The sequence below is a fragment of the Gymnodraco acuticeps genome, unplaced genomic scaffold, assembly GCF_902827175.1.
Source record: "Gymnodraco acuticeps unplaced genomic scaffold, fGymAcu1.1, whole genome shotgun sequence".
Taxonomy (NCBI): Eukaryota; Metazoa; Chordata; class Actinopteri; order Perciformes; family Bathydraconidae; genus Gymnodraco; species Gymnodraco acuticeps.
Window position 1 is genome coordinate 529,906 of NW_022992308.1, and position 23,570 is coordinate 553,475.

Here is a 23,570-nt window from a genome sequence, read left to right on the forward strand (position 1 = left end):
AGAGAAAGTTGGAAAGATGAGGCGAACAGGAGGGGATTCAAATCTGCTGAGGAGTCCCCTCAAGTTGATGAAACATTTCTTGGACGATTACCCCCAGGTTCAGTCTCTGCATATTGGCCATTCAGACAATTCTCAGTTTGCTTTACTGAGAAGTTACTTCACACCTTGCTGCACTAAAAACATAAACAATGACACATTTGGGTGTTTTATATACAGAGAAAACCTCCAAGAAAATACAATTTAAAGGAACCAATCAATTGTCTCACACCGAGTCCATATCCAAAGTCCAGCCAATCCTGATCAGATCTATGTGAACTACCTTGAGTGACAGACCGATTAGCCGGGGCTGGCACTTTCTCTTTCTGTCACACAAAACAAACACATCACTCACCAGCATGCACACATGTGCAAATGTCCACATTACAAAGGTGAAGATCATCTCATGGTGTTTACTCTTTATTCACCTCTCAAGGACAAAGACCTTTATCAGTGCTGACCAGCGCCTAGCGTCCCACCTTCCTCCCCTCCAATATGCGGCTGAGTTATGGAGTGCCGGCTCCTTAAAGGGCAGCAGGACGAGAGAGAGATGCAGAGTATGCTTAACACCAAGCCGATGGCTCCAGACACTCCCCATCCATCACTGTCTGCCCTGAGCAACCTCTTCTTACCTGCCATTCCCCCACTGGGGGCCCTCCAGGTCATACTTACATAAAGGAGAATTACTGAACACTTCTCTGAAAGGGCTGTCATTTAGAGGATTTCCATTTACAGGATTTCTGGTGAATACAAAAGAAGATGGAAATATTCTTGCTCTTCCAAACTGGAGATTTCAGGTATATAAAAAACTCAAATTTACTATGATCGAAAACAATTCTGTTTCCTAAGGCATGAGCACCTGATGCCGGAGGGTGTACCGAGGTGCAAAATTATGAATATTAAATAGTTTAGGGCGGTAATAAGTTATTCTAGCCTATCTAAGGTGCACTTCATTTGTGTTTGTTATTGTGTAGGCCTGATTCAATAAAACCCTTTCATCTGAAGATGTAAGAAACCTGCTTTTTGATGATACTACTCCAGGTGTCTGGTCATAAAATATATAACATCCCTCATTATATTCCTAACGTTCCAGTTTCTCTACACCTCTAGTGACAATTGCACAATCAAAACTAAGACACTGTTAGTGCATTAAGGTAAAGGGGCAATCTGATGTATTTCCATGAGGGTGAAATAAAATGACTTATTAACCGTTCAAGGTTACAGCTCACTCTGAGATAAGGCACATTTCTATTCTCCTTGTGAATGTATGAGAGAATTAAGGCATTCCAATCTCAGTAATGTATGTATAGCGGTGAGAGTGTAAGCGTACGAGATTGTGATCCATTTTAATTGGAAGCCAGTGTCATTCTTACTCAGTGGGTGTGACTCCTCTGGTCAAATATAATTTTCTCATCAACACTGCAGGATGTCAGCAGGAGCCAGTTAGACCCAATGTGATTCAAATGAGTCTGAATTAAGAAAACGACTCAATTAGTGGATATTTATTCACAGCTGTACTCTGCCCAGGGAAGCAATTAACTTGTTTAATGCCAGAGTATGAGTCAGGGTGCTTGAAACATCTAACTATGTGCAAGAATTGAATGACGAGGTCAACTGATGCATGCGTTTCAACAAAGAGAACAGGAGGGTTTGTTATGATGGTGATAAGTGGCTGATGATTCGACTAAAAAGTCATACTTTAAGGCTAAATGTTGACCAAAGATCAGTTTCCATAAAGCTTTGGTTATTTTCTTGTTTTGTCAGAATCACAATCATTATAAATCAATCAAAAATCTAAATACATCCGAATATACATACATTTAGGACCGTTGGTTTGTTTTGGCCGTGGTCCAATTTTCTTTTTAAATCATTTTCATAATGCCTGTTTCCTGCTGAATGACTTCATTGCAATGTTTTTCATTCGTTATGGAGGAACTCAGTTTTAGAGATCTGTTCATTAAATCATCTAAACTAATATGAATCTAAATTTCCCAAGTTGAGGACAATCCTAAATGTATTGTTTAGGTTACCGAGTCAATAAAATGTGTAATCAAACAAAGAAATACCGTAGAAAACTGCTGACATTTATTTAAAGCAACATCTAGCTTTCTTGCTTTCTCCACCCTCCGAATCCTCTCATATCAAACTGACTCTATAATGTAGCAAAGTCAACTGCCTAACTCTGAATTTTGCATTAAGGCGAGTACTTGATAGACAGCAAACAGTACACAGTGAAGTCTTACGGTCGACACTGTAGCAATATGAGGGGATAACAACCAGAGACATGCATAGAGACATGTGCTTGCATCCCTGGAGTGTTTGGACTTGAGTAGTAAACAAACATTTATTAGGTATTACTGTAGTCATACAGCCTGTGTTTGCAAATGTGTTACAAGTAATGTTTGTAGCTTCCTTATAGCATTTGAAGTAACAATACATGCCAGAAAATATTGTAGGTAGGGGACTGTAATTCAAAAATGTGAGGCCCGCCCCTTGCACCTGGAAGTTAGTGGAGAGTAGAGTAGATCAAACACATTTTTTACATTTGCAATAACCTTGCCAATAGCTCATACATTTCTACTTTGCATTTTGGTAAAACACATTGAATCATAAAAGAAATGCATAGAAGTATGACATTTGAAATTCTTCATGCACGTTAAGTTGTTCATGATATCATGAAACGTACTGCATATCATTTTTGAGATATTCAAGGTAGAGTGTTGCTGTTTTCCTCTAAGTCAAGAGAATCCTCCAACGAAAATATTAATTATGCCGTGGAAAGTCTTGCATTTTGAGAAAAGTGAAGCTTAATGTTGAAGCCCAAAGGGTAAAACAACATTTTGAGTTGGGAAATAATTTATTCAGTTCAAATGGAGTTCAGAGTTTCAGCATTTTCTAATATTCATAAAGTACTTTTAATCCACTTAAAACAGCTTTACTTTGTGTGTTTAACCATTGAATGGCCACTCAAAACCAGTGAGACAAACATACTTCTCTCCATGATGGTTCTGTGTAAAATATTGCACTGTCTGGATCCACTGCTCATTTGGCACAGGCACAGTGTGGAGCAGACTCTGCCTGCGGTGTGCAAGTCTGAGTGTTGTTCCAGGTAATAATTAAGGTTACATAAAGTGGATAGCTGGCTGCTCGCTCATCTATGCAAGTAAGTACCAAGGTAATGGGCAGCAGGAAATGGAAAACTTTATTTTGCCACAGCGTTGTGTTTTAATTGTGTGCACCAGCCTTGGCACATTCGCTGTAGGTGCCGGTTCATTTGGAGGCTTCTCACACTGTTTTAATCTTGGTTTGAAGACATGCCGTTGGGCTGTAACTACAGTAGGGTGCAATGTTTGCTGTTATGTTGTGAGAATGCTTGTTTACTTACTGGATACCTTACACTTTAAGAAACATATCACTCACTGCATGGGGCTTTCATGGTTGTTTTTCCTCCATAGAGACAGTGCATGAAAACACCAGGATTATTGATGTTTTTCAAATGGACGAAAATAAACAGGCTGTATCTAAAGAGAAGCCTTCACATACAAACAACCTTGAGTGTCTCCTTCAAGAGCACTATTTCCCCCCTCCTTAAAACATACACAATATACATTGTATGGTTACCTGTCATGATTTAGGAGAAATTGTGAATGTGCATGCTCCAAAAGAGCTATAAGGCTTCAATGTCTCACTAAAACTTGACAGTTTAAACCTTGTATTGTATCGAGCAGGGAAATGGCCGTACATCAGATATAAGGGTATTTCATATTGAATGTAGAAAGCACTACAGGTTTATGAGGCAAAACTAAAGGTGCTATTGTAGATACATTTGACCTAGAGTACACAGTGGTCAAGGCTGAACCAACAACAACACCTGAGTGCTTAGCTTTGAAGCTGATCTTTACTCAGCTGCTTCTTGAGCATCTCTAAATTATGTTATACAGCAATGGCAGGCGCACCGATTTGCAATAATGGCATTCACAGTCAAATGATAATGCAATGAAGCTGTCAGCAGGATGATTATCATAATACTTGAGTCCATATCCCAAAGGCATTATAAGACATTAGAGAACAGAGAACTCCCCCTCGGTCCTACTTTTCCTCCTATAAAAATGCACTTAGCAAAAACATAAATAACTTTTGTTTTACTAAACGATAATTATTGCTATGAATTACGTTGTATTGTGCAAGAATGTAAGAAGATGTAAGAGAATGTAAACAACAATGAGCCAACCTCAACACACGTCCTCCATGATCTACATCACCCCTAGGGTGAAGATATCTCATCACCTTATTTACTATCTGCACTGGGTCTCTGCAGGTCTTCTCTGTATTGCTGTCGAGGACAAGAGTTTTATTGGGTATCCCTCTTCGGGGTGTTTCCATCATGATTGCCGAAGTGGCACACGTAAGAAAACGGAATGATTACATGATAACATCTCGCTCCTGCTCTTCTCACTCCCCCCAAGAGGCTGTTGATGATATTCTGAACTGCTGTGCTACATGCCGCTCACATTCCCTTTCATATAAATCCAAAGACAAGCTGCCAGTTGGGATTTTACAACGTACACAACCCAATTTAACAATACAGCTGTGCACAAGCCAAAACAGGCTTGCGTACAATTTTTAAAAAGCGATACAGAAGTGGTGAATGGCGATAAGGGGTTATCTATAATGTGATTTTTTTAGTCAGATAAAACAAATGTATCGTAACCATGCAGTATAAGTGATGCATTAGATCCCTTCTATGTTTATAGACTTTTGTTAAAGATTATAATATTCCACAGGGATTAGGAAATTAGAAATAATTGATCATGATTGATCACCTGGGTGTGTCATTAAATACAATGAATAAGGTCGGCTTCAAAAGCCAATGGTTGCCATAGAGACGAGCATGGAGAATAAAGGGTGGAAAGGCGCTAGGGGAGACATCACCGGTGTTTGTAGTTATTGTTACCACATTTTTCCTTCCTTCCTTCTTTCGTTGTCCTCCTACTACTCAAACTCCTTGGCATTAGAATGACCTTCATGTTTCTCCAGCACTGGCCCAACTCCTCTCATAGGTCTCGTTACATAGTTTCACAGGTAGTTTAGTATTCTAGTTTAGTATTCTGTTGATGTGTAACCCCTACATACCCCCCGACTTGTGTTCCTATCAACCATATTTATTGGTGTAATTTCTTGATCTAAAGACAGGATGAGCAATAATGCGCTCCCTTGTGTCATTTGCTGTCGTTCCATTAATGGTTTCATTGTAATGTAATAGCAGCCAGCAAACATGAAAGCCATTAGGGGACCCTCCCCCACGCCAACACCATTTTCTTACAGTGTTGAGGAAAGTGGGATTCAAGGTTACATATTCTGTGCTGCAGTGAGTTTGTTACAGCAGGTTTATTGTGTGAAGTAAGATCTGGCTCTGGGTGATGCAAAAAAAAGAAAGTCTATTTTGTATTTCCGCAAAGAGACAGACAGCAAAGTAAAAACAAATCAGTGCTTCTCTGATGTTGGCAATAACAAGGTAAAAAAAAACGATATCAACAAAACACTATATCCCTGCTGTTGATAATTGGTGGAGAAAAACAACAGGAGACTCAAAACACTATCTCTAATTTCAGTTTAATGGTTTCTCTTAAAGAGGCCCTATTATGCTCATTATCAGGTTTCATATTTCCATTGAGTGCCCCTACTGAGACATGCTTACATGCTTTAATGTCCAAAGACATAATAATATATTAGATATATAAAAGCTCTTTATTTTTCTCATCTCATGCTCTTTTCACCCTCTGTCTGAAACCAGAGCCCAGTCTGCTCCGATTGGTTGGATTGCTGGCTCTGTTGTCATTGGTCAACCGCGTAGGGATGTCCCGCCCCTTCACCTATCACGTACAATGCGTTGGAGTGCTAGCCAATAGAAACGTGAGTGTTGTGTAGTGATGTCACTATCTCGCTGAAGTAAACAAAGGAGTACAATCTAGGCGTTGCAGCCGGGGGGGAGTGAGTGGGAGAGAGACCCCTTTTGGACGGAACTTTGGGATTTTGGGAAAACCCCAAAAGCATAGCAGGGCCCCTTTAACGGAGCTCTGCTCAAAGTCAAATCTAGAGCACCTATGTCAGTATGTTTATTTTAAATTGTTCCCTTCACTCTAGTACCCTCCCTTGTCTCTTCCCTACATCTATATGACCATCACAAAAAAGAATCAAAGGCACTTTGTGGACATTTTGTCTAATTAAGGGATTAGATACGCTTCCCTGGTCTTGTAGAAAAGCCCCATTGATTTCTTCTTATTGAGTTTTCGTTTGTGTTGTTTCTGTTTTATTCAATTTCACACTGCAGTTTGTATTCATTACAGGGGCAACTGAGAGAGTCAGTTTGCAGCCAACACAATGCCTCGCAGAGTTTAAGTATCTCGGCCTGAGCACTGATCGTAAAGTATCTGCTTGCATTACCATCTTAACGTTCTTGACTCTTGCTCCATCAAAGGAAGCATGGCAGGCATCCAACCCTGGCTTGTAAAAAGCATTCCTAGTCTTTTATTTTTGCAAACAACTTTGGCTGCAGGGTCAAAAGGATCGGAAAGCTTGTCAATCACAATACTACATTCTAAATATACTGTGCTTCGAATACATACCTATGAGGATTACAATGTGTCTTTGCCAGCATGTGTAAGCATATTAGAATAACCTGAACATCAATCAGCCGTTCAGCAAATGCTCAAAAGCAACATCTGTTTATGTTCACTGGAAAAGACTGAAATTGCCAAAGTAATTATAAATGTTTTCCATTAGGATGGAGAAATAGTGTGATTTGTTATGTAGGGGATAATGTACAGCAAGTTGTTCGTTATTAAGAGTGATTAAAGTCCAGCCCACCATATCGAGGTTCATTTTGTAATAGTGACCGGCTCGTTGCATATTATCCCGCTTACTACACGACTACCATAACACTCTGTAGCCTTGTGATAAGCCTACTTAGCGTTAGCTATAATTCAAATTCATTGTGTCAAACGTTGAGAAGTGTCAACAAATCCCAGCCCTAAGTGCTATGTGACTGCCAACAGAGTAAGTTTTACCTTTTGAACAGACCAATTTTAACATTTCCATATACTGTGTTATTTGGTGTTTACTTCAGGTCTGTCTTCTCTGATTTAGACAATTTCTCTGTCGTTCACCTCTTTGTCTTTTAACGATGACGAGATGAGGCCCTACGATCAGAGTGAACTTTGAAATAAAAAAATACCAATCAGAATCAAGGTTTCTATTAAAGAACTGTGCAATAAAGAGTTCCAAAGTCCACAGAGGAAGGAGAAAATGACAGATGTGTGGGTCAACAAAACAAATAAATACTTATGAGGACCAAGGTCTCCCAACTTGAACCAAAACAATGATCAATATCTAACCCTGACATTTTTGTTCCTTTTGTTAGCAGCTATTAACTTCATTCAGTGTCAACATCATATTGTAACCTCGATAAAGGATTTTGAATCTACTGAGCTTCTTATGGGTTAATAAATGAGGTTTTAAGGCTGTCTGTTTAAAAGCGGTCAGAACCTTATGCTCACCTGTAACCTAACATTTGTACAAACCTGCACCTGCGGCATAATCACTTTGTGTCAAAGGATTACAAGCATTTGTCATGTACCCTCCGCCCCTGAGTACAGTATACAATTATCTACTATGTTGAGGCTTTTAAGATCAAGAAGCAAAGAGGGAGTTCTACACGTTCCTGGTAAGAAAGAGGAAACTGTCAGTTAGCTCTACGGCCTTATCAGGGTATCTCAGCAGGGAAGCCGGAGCCAATCTGCAGCAGCTGTTTCCTCCGGATCCATGCACGTTAAGGCTTTGTTTGCTACAGTTTCTCCAGGGAGCTAACCATAAGCCTGAGAGACGCTACTGAATGTCAGCTTCTCTGAAAAGAAGATCCCGCAGGTGTCTCAGCAGGATTCTGTTTAAAGAAGGCCTCCAGGACAGTTAAGCTCAAATCAGCAAAAGCCCTGCCTGAGAGTTGTAACTAGGAAGAGCATCATGAATTTTTGCGTTCTGAAGCAAAGTTGAAGAACACTCTGTAAAGTATGAAATTGAAGTTGACGTAAAAGTGTATAGATGATATGAGAAGGCAAATAAAAAATAATACGGTATTTTTATACCAAATCAACAGTCGTCTCACTATCGTTATCGCAAGCAGAGACATATTTAAAGAAGCGACTTCTAAGAAAGTGGGAAGTGTTTTTTCAAATTCTACTCTAAGACAAGTCCCAGAGGGTGGCTGTCATTTACGTGATATAAAAAACACTAAGGTTCCTTTTAAGGCACGAAAACCACTGTTCAGGGATTTTAAACCAGAAGGATGATAATTATCGGAATGATGGAGATGCAAACTAAATGACAAACCTACATGAAAGCAGGAGAATTCAGACATTTGGGTCAGAAGACAAAAGGTAGATGAGTGAGCATATCTCCATTTTAATAGACTGTCAAAAAAAACATGAAAAAATGGTGAAGGCAAGCTCTCCCGGTGTTTTGTGTTCCCTGCTGAGTGGGTGGTGTATACGACAATAGAAAAGCTGCAGGGCACCAAAGACCAAAGCCATCTTAACCATAGCAGGGTGACCTAAATGTTCATGTACGGACTTGGTGATTAGAGGGATTCATTCCTAAGAGTAAGCATCTTCTTTTATCTGCTTGTGGGTACCAATGAAAAAGTTATTTTCCTCCATCAGTATAATGCATATTACACAACAGGGTTGTTTAACATCCTAGAGACAGCAACTAAGTTCTTCAAAGAAATTGAAAATGAAATGTGTAGACGAGATTTGTTTTGAGTCAGCAACCAGTTCTCCTTTCCATTTGGCTTGCCTTCCCATTAGTTTCAAAATAAGATGTTGTGCCTTTGCATGTCATAAAGCTAATTACCCATGATGGATGTTAGACAAGCTTCTGACAAGAACTAATAACTGTGTTGATCATTCCCTGAGAGTTTGCTGCTTGTATTTCCTCCCACACCCAAACCCTGCCTTCCATCATGTCTGGGGATGCTTTGACTAAATAAACCCACAACATGCTGATGAATTATTCAAATTTGACTCTGATGTGTGAAGACCGAGTTGCAATGGAAGGATGGGGTTAGCGCTAGTAGAAAAACCCCTCCTCCCGCCCGACTTAACCTCCAGTCAAACCAATTACCATCCATACCCCTCCAGCTCTGGAGCCTTATGCGAGGAGAAGAAATGGAAGAAGCCGCTTACATTATTCCAGGGTTCCTGCAGTCAATACTGCTGCACAGCAAAGATGGAGGTGATGGAAATAATCAATTTACAGTGTAGCACAAAGTGACTTCCAGTTGTTCCAGCTGATGGCGACAGATTAAGAAAATGATTTCATGGAAAATGATTCTGGCTTTATTACAAATAATAGTGTTCATGTTTTGTCCCATCAGTGAGCTGAGTGAGCAGTGTTTTAGGGATTGCAACATATCTGTTTTTTAGTTCAAAACTTTGAGATTAAGATTAAGCAAATTGTGGCTGCTCATGGGGCTTTCTATTTCCTTATTGTTAAGTTTCTTCTAGCTGTATACACATAACATACTCTGCCACACTGCATTGTGCCATAACCTGCTCCCTGATTTAGCGTTATGAGCCATTTGGAGTCGTTTAGGTCTTTTTTTGTCATTGTGTTCTGGTGCCTGCGCTCCACCAAGTCGAGTTGATGTCACAGTCAACCGACTGACTCAAGATGCACCTCCCACCCCCATCTCCCTCACCAGCTTACCATGAATCACATTGTCCCTTATTTGAGTCTGGTCATGAACTGATGCCTGTATTTTTCAATCTGTCTGTCCTTCTCCATATTTACTCTCTTCGCTCTAATGTCAATTATAATAACAATAATTTATTTACATGATTACAGGTAGACAAAACATGTTATTTAAGGGCTTTTTCAGCTTTCAGAACTGGTTCTAGCAGAATATAAGAGGTTTCTTTTTCGGTATACATCTAGGTTACATATAGTAAGGTAGTTTTGATTTGTTAGGGGAAAAAACACAAACCGAGAAGAAGAAAGCCTGAAACACAAACATGTGATCAGTGCCATTCCTCTATCTTTAAGCAACATACATCCACTATCAGCTCTGTTCTTAACTTCCCTTTATTAATATTGCCTTCACAGTGTTAGATTTCTAATAATAATGATGAATACCATTGTGAAATACAAACCAAACAACCGCATTGTTTGAAGCAGTCAGTTGTGAGAAGAGACAATGCAGTATATTGGCTGACTTTTTGTACCAGTTTGGTTTATTTTCAGAACCACATCATATTTGTCTGCTTCTGCACATCGTTGGGTGGAAAATATGGCATCGACCCAAATCTTATCAACAGAATCTCTCACTCTGCTCTCTAAAAGATTCATAACCAGCGAGATGGTTGAAACTGATCAGAGATTCACACACACTCTCTCAGATAAAAGTACACCAGCAATTGAGCTGCAAAAATCCGCAAGCTCAGGCTAAAATGGTACAAATTTGAACTACCAATGGATTCATATTGATCGTTAGATAACCCGTTAAAAGTTCCTTGTAGTATCTTAACAGAAATGTATGTGACCATACAGTATAGAGCATTGACGCCCAATTCATTTTAGAGTATGATTGTTACGCAGTGTTGCCATGAAAAACAGTGGGATTCACAATAACATTGCTTTGACCCTTAGATTCTGTCTGGAAGTACATCTGTCCACTTAAAATATTTTTAACACAAAAGTTTGGCAAAGTAAAAAAAAAGGTTTTGCGGGGTGTAGGCTACTGTAAAGGTTTCTCGGGACAACTCAGAAGTATTAATCTTACCGTATTTCTGAGTTATAAGGAATAACAAGAGGCGCTTTCACACCAAGTACTTTGCCGTACTTAGTGCATCAGAACTCTTTAGTTCTGATGGCGGCTTCACAAAACTGTTTGGGAGTTTTACGGGCCGTGGTTTGCAATCCGCCCAGCCAATCAGAAATGGGAACCTTTTTCTCCCATGAAAGTACCTCTCTAGCAGGGACTGAAAAGGGGGTGAAAAGGTTCTCATGAAAGTAAGTTCTAGTTCGGAATTTTTTTGGTGTGAACGCACATTTTCGGAACTATATCTGAACTATACTGGGAAAAGTACTCCGGTGTGAAAGCACCTAAGGTAAGACAAAACCCTGCTGAATCACATGTTCAATGTAGCCAATTTAACAGTGTTTTGCTCTTCCTTCAGAGCAACTGTGTACTTTATCATAAAGATTTGTTATTAATCTTAAATGATCCTTATCTTAACCCAAGGTACTTTATAGAATATGCCATGGTGTTTTGCTTTTATTCCACCTTCTCATCTTTAAAGCCTTCAGTAGGCACAGACTTCATTGTGTTTTGGTAAAGATAATGATAAAAGTTGAATGTTAAATTCAGTGATAAATACTGTAGGAAAGGTGATATATACACTATGAACAACTGTTGTTATGGTGGTGGGTTGTTGGACCTCCAGACACATCCAATGACAACCAGAATCTGAAGTTTGGTCAAAAAAGTTAAACAAAATAATTGTTTTAATCATCCACAGTATACTGGAGATGACCCCAAGAACAGCCATCTAAAACACAATGAATCATCTGAAAGCTATAAAATACATCTTTAATAATTCTACAACCTTCAGTTTTGGCATGGTACATCCTGTGTCACCTCATGTAAGCACAGTCGTGATACTGCAACATGAATCATCCTTGTCTCGTTTGCCGCAGTTAGTTTCTTGTTCTCTTGTTGGTAACAGTTGTTACTCATCCCCTCTTTCCTCTGTTCATTCTGAAATCAGTAGCATTAGTAAACAGTCTTTTTCCCCCTGAAAACTTATTTATCCTTGAGCACCTGGTATAAAGTCTGCAAAGCGAATGATTTTCTGGGAATGGTAACCTCTCAGGTGTGTTAACTTTTAAGTGAAAGACTACAATGTCAACCTTTTCTATTTATAAAAGATAAGATGCAGTTGCTCCTGATTTCATCATGCCTTATGTGAGACACTTCTTGCTAAACTCTGCAGGTTCGTCTGGATACCTCTTGCAGCTGAGAAGAGCTTCTGTCTTGTTTTTTTTATGTAACATAACTCAAATCCCTCTTCCACCCATTAACTCAGAGTAAAATCTCCCGATCCCATTGCATCAATAACAACTTAGAGCAGACAAATGAACCTGTTAAGATTCAAGACTCCTGACCATAAAGGGGTCAATCAATTGTATGTTAATTGGCTCTGCTTTCACTCCGACTAATTCTCACCTAATTTGTATTTCAGCTTGGAGTCACTGAACAATTATGCAAACGTTTTCAAGATCCATGCGCTTCAATGCACTTTAGACCGTGAATAAGAGCAGCCTATCCATTGTGAATTCAAATAAATCATTTAATGTACATTTAATACAGACATGTGAATTACAAATGCACCTGTTAGTCTGCTGTTGTGCTCTAGTCAATGTGCAATATGTCCCCTGAGTAGCACTCATACATCTTTGTACTTCAGTCTAAGACACAGAGTATACTGTATGGAACTAAACCAATTTCTGGTGCATTTACTCAAATGTCTACCAGGATGGTGCTTACTGTATCTGTGCAGGTTTATTTGGACAAGACGGACTATAATTCATGTTCACTTCCCAGCCAAGACAGCTGCTCAATCAGAATGTGGCAGGCTTTTCTCTTGATATACAACCACATAGAAACTGAGTGCATCAAAGGATATTTGGAGAGTGAACATGAATGAAATTCTCTATAACAACTTTAAATATGACAAAGCCCTCTAGCAGCTCTGGGAGTTATAACTCTTGTCCGTCGGGGGGGAAGTAGGGACAGTGTGACATTGACATAGTGTCAAAAGTGTGCAGATGGAGGAACGGTGAAAAAATGTTGGTGTTTATATTTGTATGTTGTGCCTCTACTGTGACATGCTTACATGCTTTACTGTTCAAAAAGGTCTTTATTTGTCTCATGCCTGTGCTGCAGCATCTCTTTTCACCCTCTGTCTGAAACCAGAGCCCAGTCTGGTCTGATTGGTTAGCTGGCCGGCTCTGTTGTGATTGGTGAACCGCTTAGAGATGTCCCACCCCTTAGCCTATCATGTACAATGTGTTGGAATGCTAGCCAATAAAATCGCAAGTGGGAAATAGTTTATGTAACAGAAGTAAACAAAGGAGTCCAATTTCAGACAGGTGGGGAGTGTGTGGGGGAGAAAAATACTGTTGGGAACTTTTGGGTTTTATCCTTTGCAGACCATTTAAATGCATAAAAACCTAAATAACACACTACATGAAAGGGAACACCCCAACAAGCATAATAGGGTCCCTTCAAAAAATAGGAGACCATCATCCAACATCAGATCATGCATGATTAATAACAAATCCATGATTGAGTTAAAATGAGGCAAGGATAGAGGTTTAATACAACTGTAAACAAAATATAAAGAGAACACTATGTACAGTAGTTCCTGTGGAGACTGGTGGGAAGGAAAACTACAAAGATTTCTCAACTATTTTGGCTAATTAAAATGTAATCCATTACCGCATTGCTTTGCATTCGATTCATCGCCATCACATACTCACACAACAGCAACAGAAAAGAAGCCAGAGGGCACAGTATTGTTTCGACGCACTGCTTCTAGACCCGCGAGTGTCACAGACTCACAGGCAGCCATTGACCCACTCCAACAGAGATGAGTCACACAGATGCTTTTCAAAAACTGCAATCTTCAAAAACGTCTTTTATAAGCTGCCTCATATTGAAATATAACAAGATCTAAATATTTTTCCCAAGAAATTATAGCACAACCCATTAAGTACATTTTGCCTCAGTAAGTTAAACAAGATAAAAGACAGCATAAGGCACCTTATTTATGGCTGCTGCAGGTTCCTGCCCCATAAAGCTGAACATAGCGGCACATTCATGTCAACACAGATACAATTGTATTTCATAGTTACAACTCTTAGATACCGAGGCTTGTGTGTCATAAAAAGATGTGGCAATTAAAACCCGCTGCATCATAGTTTGAAACGACACAAAGCATACCACTTCCAATCTGCTCAGTGTATACATCTTAACAATTGATCCATAGAGGTGGCTGAGCTGTCTGGAATAAATAAAAGAGTATTTATCTAGCATATGAAGACAAACTCCTCTTATTCTTGGGTCATGCAAACACTGGAAATGATTATGCACATGTTTTCATTTTTAAGGCAGGATCCTTTTTAAATCCCATTATGAATACAAAAATCAGCACTTTGCTGGTTTCCACAGATCATAATTCAACTTGGCTTGTTTAACTTATATGTTAAACATTGTTCATGTAAACTACATGTCTCTCAAATTAAACAAAATGTGTTGCTTGTCGATGCCCTCTAGAGCATTACATGGTTTTTCATTTGTATGATAGATAGTGCTTTTAAAAATTGCACATGCATGTTTATTCATGTGTGGGCCATCTTGTTGAATTCACCAGTAGGGATGTAATGGGGAAGGATGCACAAAATGTACAAGGCTATCTTTGTGGGCCACACTGCCCATTGGTCCTGTCAAAGCTGTAAGTTGGAAGTAATGCAAATGCAGGTGTGAGGGGTTACACAGCGTCAGGTTTTTCATTTAGTCCTGCCGCACATGGCTGTGGAAAGCACTATCAAACTAAAAAAGCATTATCAGAGGCAGAGACAGTCTTCTCCTGAAGCTGAAAAAAGGCGCAGGGTTGGACTTTTGTTGATTGAGAGACGGAACAGAGTTGCTCTCAAGGTTTGAAGCTCTTATCTGGAATTGAGCAAAAATGTTCACTTCACAATATGCAAGACCAAAGCACCAGCGTCTGTAAACTTGGAGGAACAAAACACAAAGCACTTGCTATTCGTTGTTGTTTGAAAGACATGTTTCAAACTGCAGGCTATTGAACACGCACACAATACAAATAATAGCTTGTTCGATGCCTTCTATAGACACACAGCAACAAGCATGCAAGACAGTGCAATGAGATACAAACGATCTTTGATCTGGCCTCTGCGACATTCCCTAGTGACCTTTCCTTTAGTGGCCTGTGTCCCCATATCTATGTCTCTCATAAAGTTTGACCTTTTATTTCCATTTTAGTCAGTCGAGCTATTTATACAACATTTAAACATAACAGGCACCCAGTGAATCTTTGACTGTGCAGTTGTTTGGCATGAACAGGAGATGCCCTGCTCTCCTGACACGGGTCATAGACTGACATACAGAAAGAGCAAGGAAATTAGAGGACATCATGTATTTGTTATTCTATCTGTTAAATGCATTATTGGTAGAGTCTAGAGAATGCAGCACTTTGTAAATTTTATTTATAATTGTATGTCAATCAAGTGATAAAGGTTGTCTGCCTTAAAGGAAGCTTGAGTTAGAGATAGTTAAATGAAAAACAATGAGATAATTAGGTGTTTTTCCAAAGCGATAAGGCTTGTTTGGAGTTTGGTCTTAATTTCAAATATTTGGCTTAACTTTACTTAATTGAAGTAGTAATGGAGATACTGCTTAACAAAGCTAAACATAGCTATAGTGACAGCAGGAAACAAACAAAATCGCTGAGAGGCTGAGGCCGGGCCTGTTTGCTATTGTGTGACACGCTACAAAAAGTACTTGCTGAGATCAAAAACTCTGTTGAAAAATAATGTAGTTTAATGAAATCTGGGATGATCAACTTATTATCCTTGGACAGACATTGTTATAATAATCAAAGCAATTATTAAACTTGCGGTCAACAAAAAATACAACGACCCTGTGACACACACACACACACACACCTCACACCTCAAGCAGGTGAACAGGATTATAATAACTGCCGCACATATCCATGTGACCCAAGCCAACCAATCAATAGTGACCAAACAAATATCTTATATTAAAACAAATCTCATTAATATACACGTTTCATGGCTCCTACAATAGCTTTAACAACAGTGTGCACTGTATTCCCACATGAAGGATTAGACTGGAACTTGAGTAAGTAGGTCAAAGTTAAAGCAAGGGGCAGCCCTGCACTGCAATGAATTACAGTAAACAATATGTGGGAAAACAATATTTACTTTCCTTTTACCTCAAATGTAAATGAATAGGATATTCTTGTAGCACCAACTACCTTGTTGGCAGGAAAACGGGGTTCAGGGGGGAGTGGCTGTACCCGTAGGATAGAAAAGGGGGAAGTGACGTCTGACTCAGAGGTCATGCGGCTGTGGAGAAGAACGTGTTGCCCACATTCTGTTACTGAGTTTAGGCTAGTTAGCTAGCAGGTTTATTGTTTTGGGTGCAGTCACTTTTGCCTCCACTTGCTGTTCAAATAAATGTTGAATATCCATAGTTTTAGTCCCTAATGTTGCACCAGATTGATGCATTTAACTTCAACATTTAAAAACATAATCTTCCCGGGGGAGCATGCCCCCGGACCCCCCTAGAGGAGGTGAGGTCCACCACCTGCCCACACCCCCTGTTAAATTGTCTCACCCACATTGAGGATGCTTCCTACGCCCATGTTTTATTCCATGTGTCAAGTCAGGCGAATTGGGTCCAAATGTTATTGCATCAATGATCTGTTAACATTAAAATCCCTAAATATATGCTGTAACTATTTTGCTCTAGGCAACTCAAGGGCTCAGGTAATGTGATTACTATATATACACCATATATATTATGGTCCAAAATAACATTAAATGCATAGGTTTTTTTGTTAAGTAACATACTTTCGTCGCCGGCCGGCCGATACATGCCGCACATTAAGTGGGCCTGTCTGTCAATTAATCCCCGGGCCACTTTTTCCTCCCAGTCCGCCCCTGGCCTCAAGCATGGTATTTCAAACAAGTTTGATAAGACAAGAAGTTCCAATCCAGCATAATATTGATGTAAGATGTTAGCTCACCAATAAGTGGTGTGTAAATAAACGATGTGCATTGTACCTCTCTGAAAGAGAAGGCCAACAAACATTATCAGCAATAAAAGTTGGACTTATCCTGAAAATGTGATTATTTGCTTTCTTGAAACAAAGTGAGATGAGAAGATCGATACCTTAACGCTAAATATGATCCTGGAGCAAGGAGACTGTTAGCTTAGCACTAAAGAAAGCAGCATGCAAAAAACAGCCTGGCTCCGTCTCCTAGCTCTAGATCATGTTGATCATATGTATTCAGTAACTCCTTAACTCGGGGCAAAAAAGTAAATGATGTGTATTCAATCACATGTATTCCCCAACATCATCATACTATTACTCTAATATAAATGTTAAATAGTTTTATTATATTACATCAATCTGGATAAGCCTTTACAATATACATGTGGAACATTATGTTATATTCACTGAGAGACGCATAAAATATGTCTGCATTGAAGAGGAAAGTGTTTAAGAATGGACTTTAGATTAAATCAACACGAAGATGTGACTGTATTCTTTCAGACTAACTTGTGTCACAAACTAACCCAAAAAATGTAATCACCCAATGCAAAACGAAACCCTCGAATAGAGGTGGAAGTTCCTTCAATACATTATTTCTCCTCTCTGAATGAGATTGCCTCTGAATCGAGGGCTGCAGTGAGCTACGTGCTAGTGAATCATAAAAGAGTCTTTGACTACCCCTAATATGAATAACATGTGGAGCCCATATTGTGTTGAACTTGCTTTGACATTGTAATCTTCCAATAATTTGGCTGGCTGATTCAGTATTGCCTCGTCATATTCTGTTTGACGACCATGTCCGTCTGTCAAAGACTATCAGCTTTTTGTTTTGATTGGCTCTCTACTTTAGCTGGCTGTGAATATTGAATGGATGCTTTGCATGCAGACCCACAGAAATGTCTTGTCCTGGATTATTTCTTACTTTAAGTGACACATGTATGTAAACACACAGAGAATCCTGTATACATCTAGTAAAATGACTTTAAATAAAATATTTGTAACAGAGTTTTGTGTTGAATAAAGTTTGTGTGAAGAAACAATTTTGGAGCTGATTTGTTAAACAACAGGATTAGGTTGAAATAGGTCGCGTCTCATATTTATGGATGAGGCGGGTAAATATGGCCACACTTTTCATTGAATGGTAGGTAGTGAATAACTTTTGTTTTTGATAACACTGCCTTGTTTGACATTTACATCCACACAAAAGTTTTAAACTGAAACTTCTGTGCATTGAAAAAAATGAGACTGCAGACCTCAGAAATTGTATCAAACAAAAGTTAATCCTCAATCAATTAATCAAAAGTAAAAAGGAGCGCTAGAAAGAAAAACAGAGAGCAAATAGACATTTACAGACAACTTGGAGAAACATAGAGGACAGTTGTTACCAAAGTTCTATTAAATACAGACAGCTAAGACACAAGCAGAGAGGATGGCACCTTGACCTTGTCTCCATGTAAATTCCGCAAAACATTTTGAGGATAATCACATCTTTAGGCTATACACAGCATGGACCACTGCACAAAGCTTTTTGTATTCACCCAGACCAACAGCCATGCAGAATGCTATTTACTCTGCAGCGGAGGATAAGAAAGAGGTTAGGACACAAACAGGCTACTCCAACCACAGGTCAATCCTACAGGGAGGGGACTCAAGATTGGGATTTTCTGCTAGGCTGAGCAAACATTTCTCAGGGACTAAGGGGGCAAAAACACTGAGGTACAATTTAAGCAGCTAGGAAACACTTTCACAACAAATGTAAGAATGCTAGATACGATGACAACATAATGGATAGTCTATAGTTGGGACAATTACACAGAAATGTTGGTTACGTCCTCTCTAAGGGTTTGCTTCTTGTCAAAAATCAAGGTCTCAGGATCTTTCCTTTTATACAAAACCACAACCAAGAAAGAAATAAGCCTATTGTGCAATGTGGAACATGATTAAGGCCCATCTCAAACACCATCTCTTCCGGTTACAGGTCAACTTGGGTATGTGACGATGAATAAAACCAAAGCATGTTTACTGGTTATATTAAAGTAGGTTGGTTTAAAGAACTCTTTCCTTTCGCTTCTTTGTGTGTAAGGAGAAAATGGCCGGAGTGATCACCACAGCTGCAATCTGACCTCACATTTAAAAGCCATCTATTAATCCTTTAAGATCAGGGGTGAATGGTGAGAGGATACTGACAGTCAGAAATCACATATCAGCGGCTTAAAATATTTTAGCAGAGGAGTTCATTTTTACGGAGCCCTGGAGGGTTCATAGAGAGAAAAATAAATAAAACGAGGCCACGTTTTATTAATTTGTGCGCACGAGATGTAATTCGTAGCCTCAATTTAAATAAAACTGAAGAAACACACTCCTCAATGTCAGTTTCGGTACTTTAATGACAAGGATGACGACACCCTGAAACAGAGCAATGCCGCAGGATAAGCTGACAAAGTACTACATACATGCATGTCATGACCAATACACATATATTCAATTACATAGAGTAAAGACACACCAAACAATAGTGGAAACAGTCTTACATGAGTGAGTGCAGTGCATGACATTAAGGATTTTGGGAGATGGCCCTGTGGGCCATCTAAGCTAATTTATAGATGGCCCTGAACCCAATAGAGATTGCCCTGAAAAATGCGCGCGGACGAAATGACTCACGAAGGGTTTGGGGGGCCTCCCCTAGAACATTTAGATTTTTGCAGGTCTTAGATGCTGTCTGGTGCATTCTCTAGACTGAATTATAAGATGAACCACCGCAATATTATATTGTTCAATTGTATTCTTCATTTCACTTGTTTGTTCTTGTTTGTGTTTGCTCACTTGCATGCCCTGCAGCTATAAGAAATACTTAAGTTGTTGGTCAAGACACTTTCCATCTGATGAAGGCAGATGCCTTCCCAGATGTAAAAAAGTAGAAAACATTATATTCAGTTATAACTGCCAAAACAAACATTATTTACACTATTATGGCCCCTGTTAAAAATGTTTGTAATGTTATCTACTGTAAGTTGGTCGAACGAATACCTCCTCATCCGGAAGCTGACCGAGCAGACCCGAGCAGCAGTCGAGAGGAGCCGAGCGCATCCGCGAAGCACACAAAATGGCGACGTCAGAGTTTCCGTTAGCCGGCAAATCTAAATCTCTTCGGTCAAAAATAATTTCCCTTTAGCGCAATACCGCTTCAGTTGCGCCACTTATGTGACAGACAAGAAGAGTATGTGACAGACAAGAATAGTCAATTCTAATGTCTAAACACTTCATGTGGAGAAAGAGATGTCCTGTGTGGGTTGATTGTGCGTTGATCTGTTGGTAATGCCTCGGGGTTCCGGTGGGCATGTAAACAAATGCATAATGCTGCGCTATACTTTGTGGCCTCACCCAGTTGCATAGCGACACTTATTGTTTAGGTGTCTTTTAATAAGCAGGTAGTCATATCATTAGCTAGAACTCGCTAGATCTGATCGATATGGACATAAACGCGAGTGAAGTCTAATCTGACGGGAGAGAGAGATCAGCTGCTGCTGACGAGTCGACACGCAGCTCTGCATAATCACCTGCAGCGGTGAGCGGACAAAACACACACTTCAGGTTAGAATATCACACGTAGCTATTTTAATTACCTCTCAAACTACCTAAACTAGTTATAGATATGTTTAGTTTTACTGTCGGGTCACTCATTACTGATCCGAGAGCTGCATGATACTGGCATAATAGATTGCCCGATCGGGCAACCAGCAGGTGAGGCTTCATTGCCCGAGCTAAATACTAGATGGCCATCGGGCAGTCCTTAATGTCGAGCCCTGGAGTGGATGAACGTCTCAACTCGAGACGGAGTGAATGAACAACATGTGAACTAAAATGGCCGCTCGGCACTTCCGGGTCAAAGCACGGCATACCCGGACAGCGACAGCAGTGACGCTGCCCTCTAGTGGCCGGCGATAAACTCTTCATCCCCCCCCAGACCGGAAAACTATGGGCCGGAATAGATTAACGGTCTAAATCCAGCTGCCGGACTCGGGCTCGTAACGTGCAGGCGGCCTCCTCACGCGGCCTGGCCGAGTAGGCTGGGGCAGCGTCGGCGGGGACTGCGGCACCGGTGCGCCCAGGAAGGCACCCAGGAACGGTGAGGTCAGAGGACGCCTCACCGGCCAACCCAGTCTCACGGCATTTCGTGTTCACCAACACGATTTTTAATCTATTGATTCGTGTTCACCAACACGATTTGCCCCTTTTTTTCGTGTTGCACAGCACGATTTTAAAAGCAATGTATTTCTACTACCTGCAGCACGTCTTTTTCTCCGGTCGGGTCGAGGAAGACCGGAAGCTGTGTGGTTCATAAAAACATGTTCTTACTCAATATCAAGCCACAGTTATTGCTTTTATTTGAAATCGTATAATTTCGGACTTTTGTTGCCGTCTGTGAGGAAAATAAATGGGGCTCAGAGCCTCAGAATACGGAAATCTGTATTTTAAAATATTTGTTTCCTTCTAATTCGATATTCTTTTCAAAATAACACACTGTTATTTACTCACCAATAACACACAATTATCCTTGCTTTTATTTATTGGTTTAATTCCATAATCTCGGGCTTTTTTGGCGTCCGTCAGGAACTGAATTTCAAAATAAAAATAACCGGAAACAGACGTAGGCCTATAAGGGACATATCGAGCATCATTGCGATTGTCAACATTTCTGAGTTTAGGATGGCCGAAGACACTACACTACCCATAATCCCCAGCTATCGTTTAGGACTACAGTCCCCGTAAGGTTACGCAGAACGTCAAACAGCTGTGTGAAATGGAACGAAACCACGCCAGACTATCCAAAACTGGAATCGAACGCCCCCCCAGAACTACACATGCTGGCTATTGTGTTTCGCAAAATGTTCTATGGGACGTCTCTACTGAACGTTTTCGTTTTTCCCACAATTAGAAGTTGCCAGTATTAAACACATTGGTGTTATCAAATGTAAAACATATAATTAATAAATGGGTGAAAATCGTTTGTGTCCATAATGCGCAGCATTAATACCCACATGACAGCTCATTGTTACTTTGTAATTCTACTCCACTACAATTCAGAGGTTATCCTGGTATTTTTACTCCACTGCATTTATTTGAGTTACTTTGCAGATTCTGATTAATTATGTGAAATATAAACAACCCTTAAATCAGACTTTAGTTACACCTGAGTAAAATTCAGGTAAGGTGATTGTCAAGTGCCAACAATCAGGAGAGATATTTGATAGTTGGTGCTTGAGAAGACTAAACATGTATCTGCAATTGACATGAATGGAAACGAGTAATAAAGTATATTCATTACTCGTTATTCTCCACTAATAGTTAATTAAAGACTGTATATTATGGCTATTTTGCACATCCCTTTCAAGATTTTCAAAGATGTATTGACATATCATATACACAACTACGGTGTAGTTATGCAATGAATGAAACACTTGGGTCACAGGTTCCTCAACAGTGCATTACAAGACATCTATCAATATGTGTGTACCTCCACCATTAAACTGTCATATTCTGCACATTTCTTATTCTATCTACATACATAAGAGTATAATTCATTTGTATAATATCAGTTAAAATAAGTGCTTCAACATAGTTAACATTGCAGGAAAGCAATATATTAGACGTTAAGTACTTTGTCAGGCTTAATATTTATCTGTAGATAGATACCCCCAAAGTTGTTTTCTTATTTAAAAGAAGACCTTAATCTGTTATTTAATGTTTAAATAAAGGTTAATTCGTTTTTCTGTTTAGCACCTCCTCCTATTAATATCTTTGTACATTCTGCACTAAACTGTTTTATTGTAGAGATCACTTATAGTATCTTCTTGATTTTTTATATTCTATATTTATACTTTCCCCCTATGAAAGTATGTACTCTTAATATTTTTTTAATCAAATAAAACACAATAATTCAATAACATGCTTTAACCACTAGGCGGTGCACACAAGGTACACACAGCCATAATACATTTGTATTATTAGTGTAGGACACTTTTGTTTTCGTACAACATCTGAAAATGTGTAGTTTTATGCATGCTTTCACATAATTTTACAGCATATTGCTATACTATTTCAGACTCAGTATTTACATTCTTACATTCAAAGAAAATCAGTAATATCTTTAAAAACTACAGTCCTTTTATATCAGCTGTGCACCGTTATGGTGTAAATATAACCTATCTGTGAATTAGATCAAATGTAAAAGTCAGCCGAATTAGTGTTGATACTGCAAGGAGACGTATTGTGTGAAGAGAAATTGAAGATGTTGTTTAATTGTTGAATATATTTATGATCCACGTCAAGTATTCAGTTTGGGCGGCATTTTCTCAGTTTTTCCAAAGGTCTTCTCATCAGGGCTCTATAAATAAAGAACTACGGCAGATCTGTAATATACAATGCAGCCGAACCGTGTATTACAATGCCGTTATGTGATGACTTTCAAAGAGAAAAGCAAGAGCGCTCGGAATTAAGTATTCTTTTATGCTTTTAAAATGTTTTCCGGATTTCATATCATATAAACACCAAATCCCAGCATGCATTGCGGCTAAAACATCCAATAAGCGA

The 23,570-nt window shown here is 39.4% G+C and overlaps 1 protein-coding gene across 1 annotated transcript in view; it reads left to right on the plus strand.

The window, feature by feature from the left end:
* Positions 1-620: 620 nt before the first annotated feature.
* Positions 621-23,570, plus strand: part of glra4a (glycine receptor, alpha 4a) — a 93,217-nt gene continuing 70,267 nt past the window's right edge. The window contains exon 1 of the mRNA XM_034208195.1: positions 621-833. Within this exon, the coding sequence (XP_034064086.1) occupies positions 796-833 (38 nt within the window). The 5' untranslated portion in view covers positions 621-795. The remainder of the gene's footprint in view (positions 834-23,570) is intronic.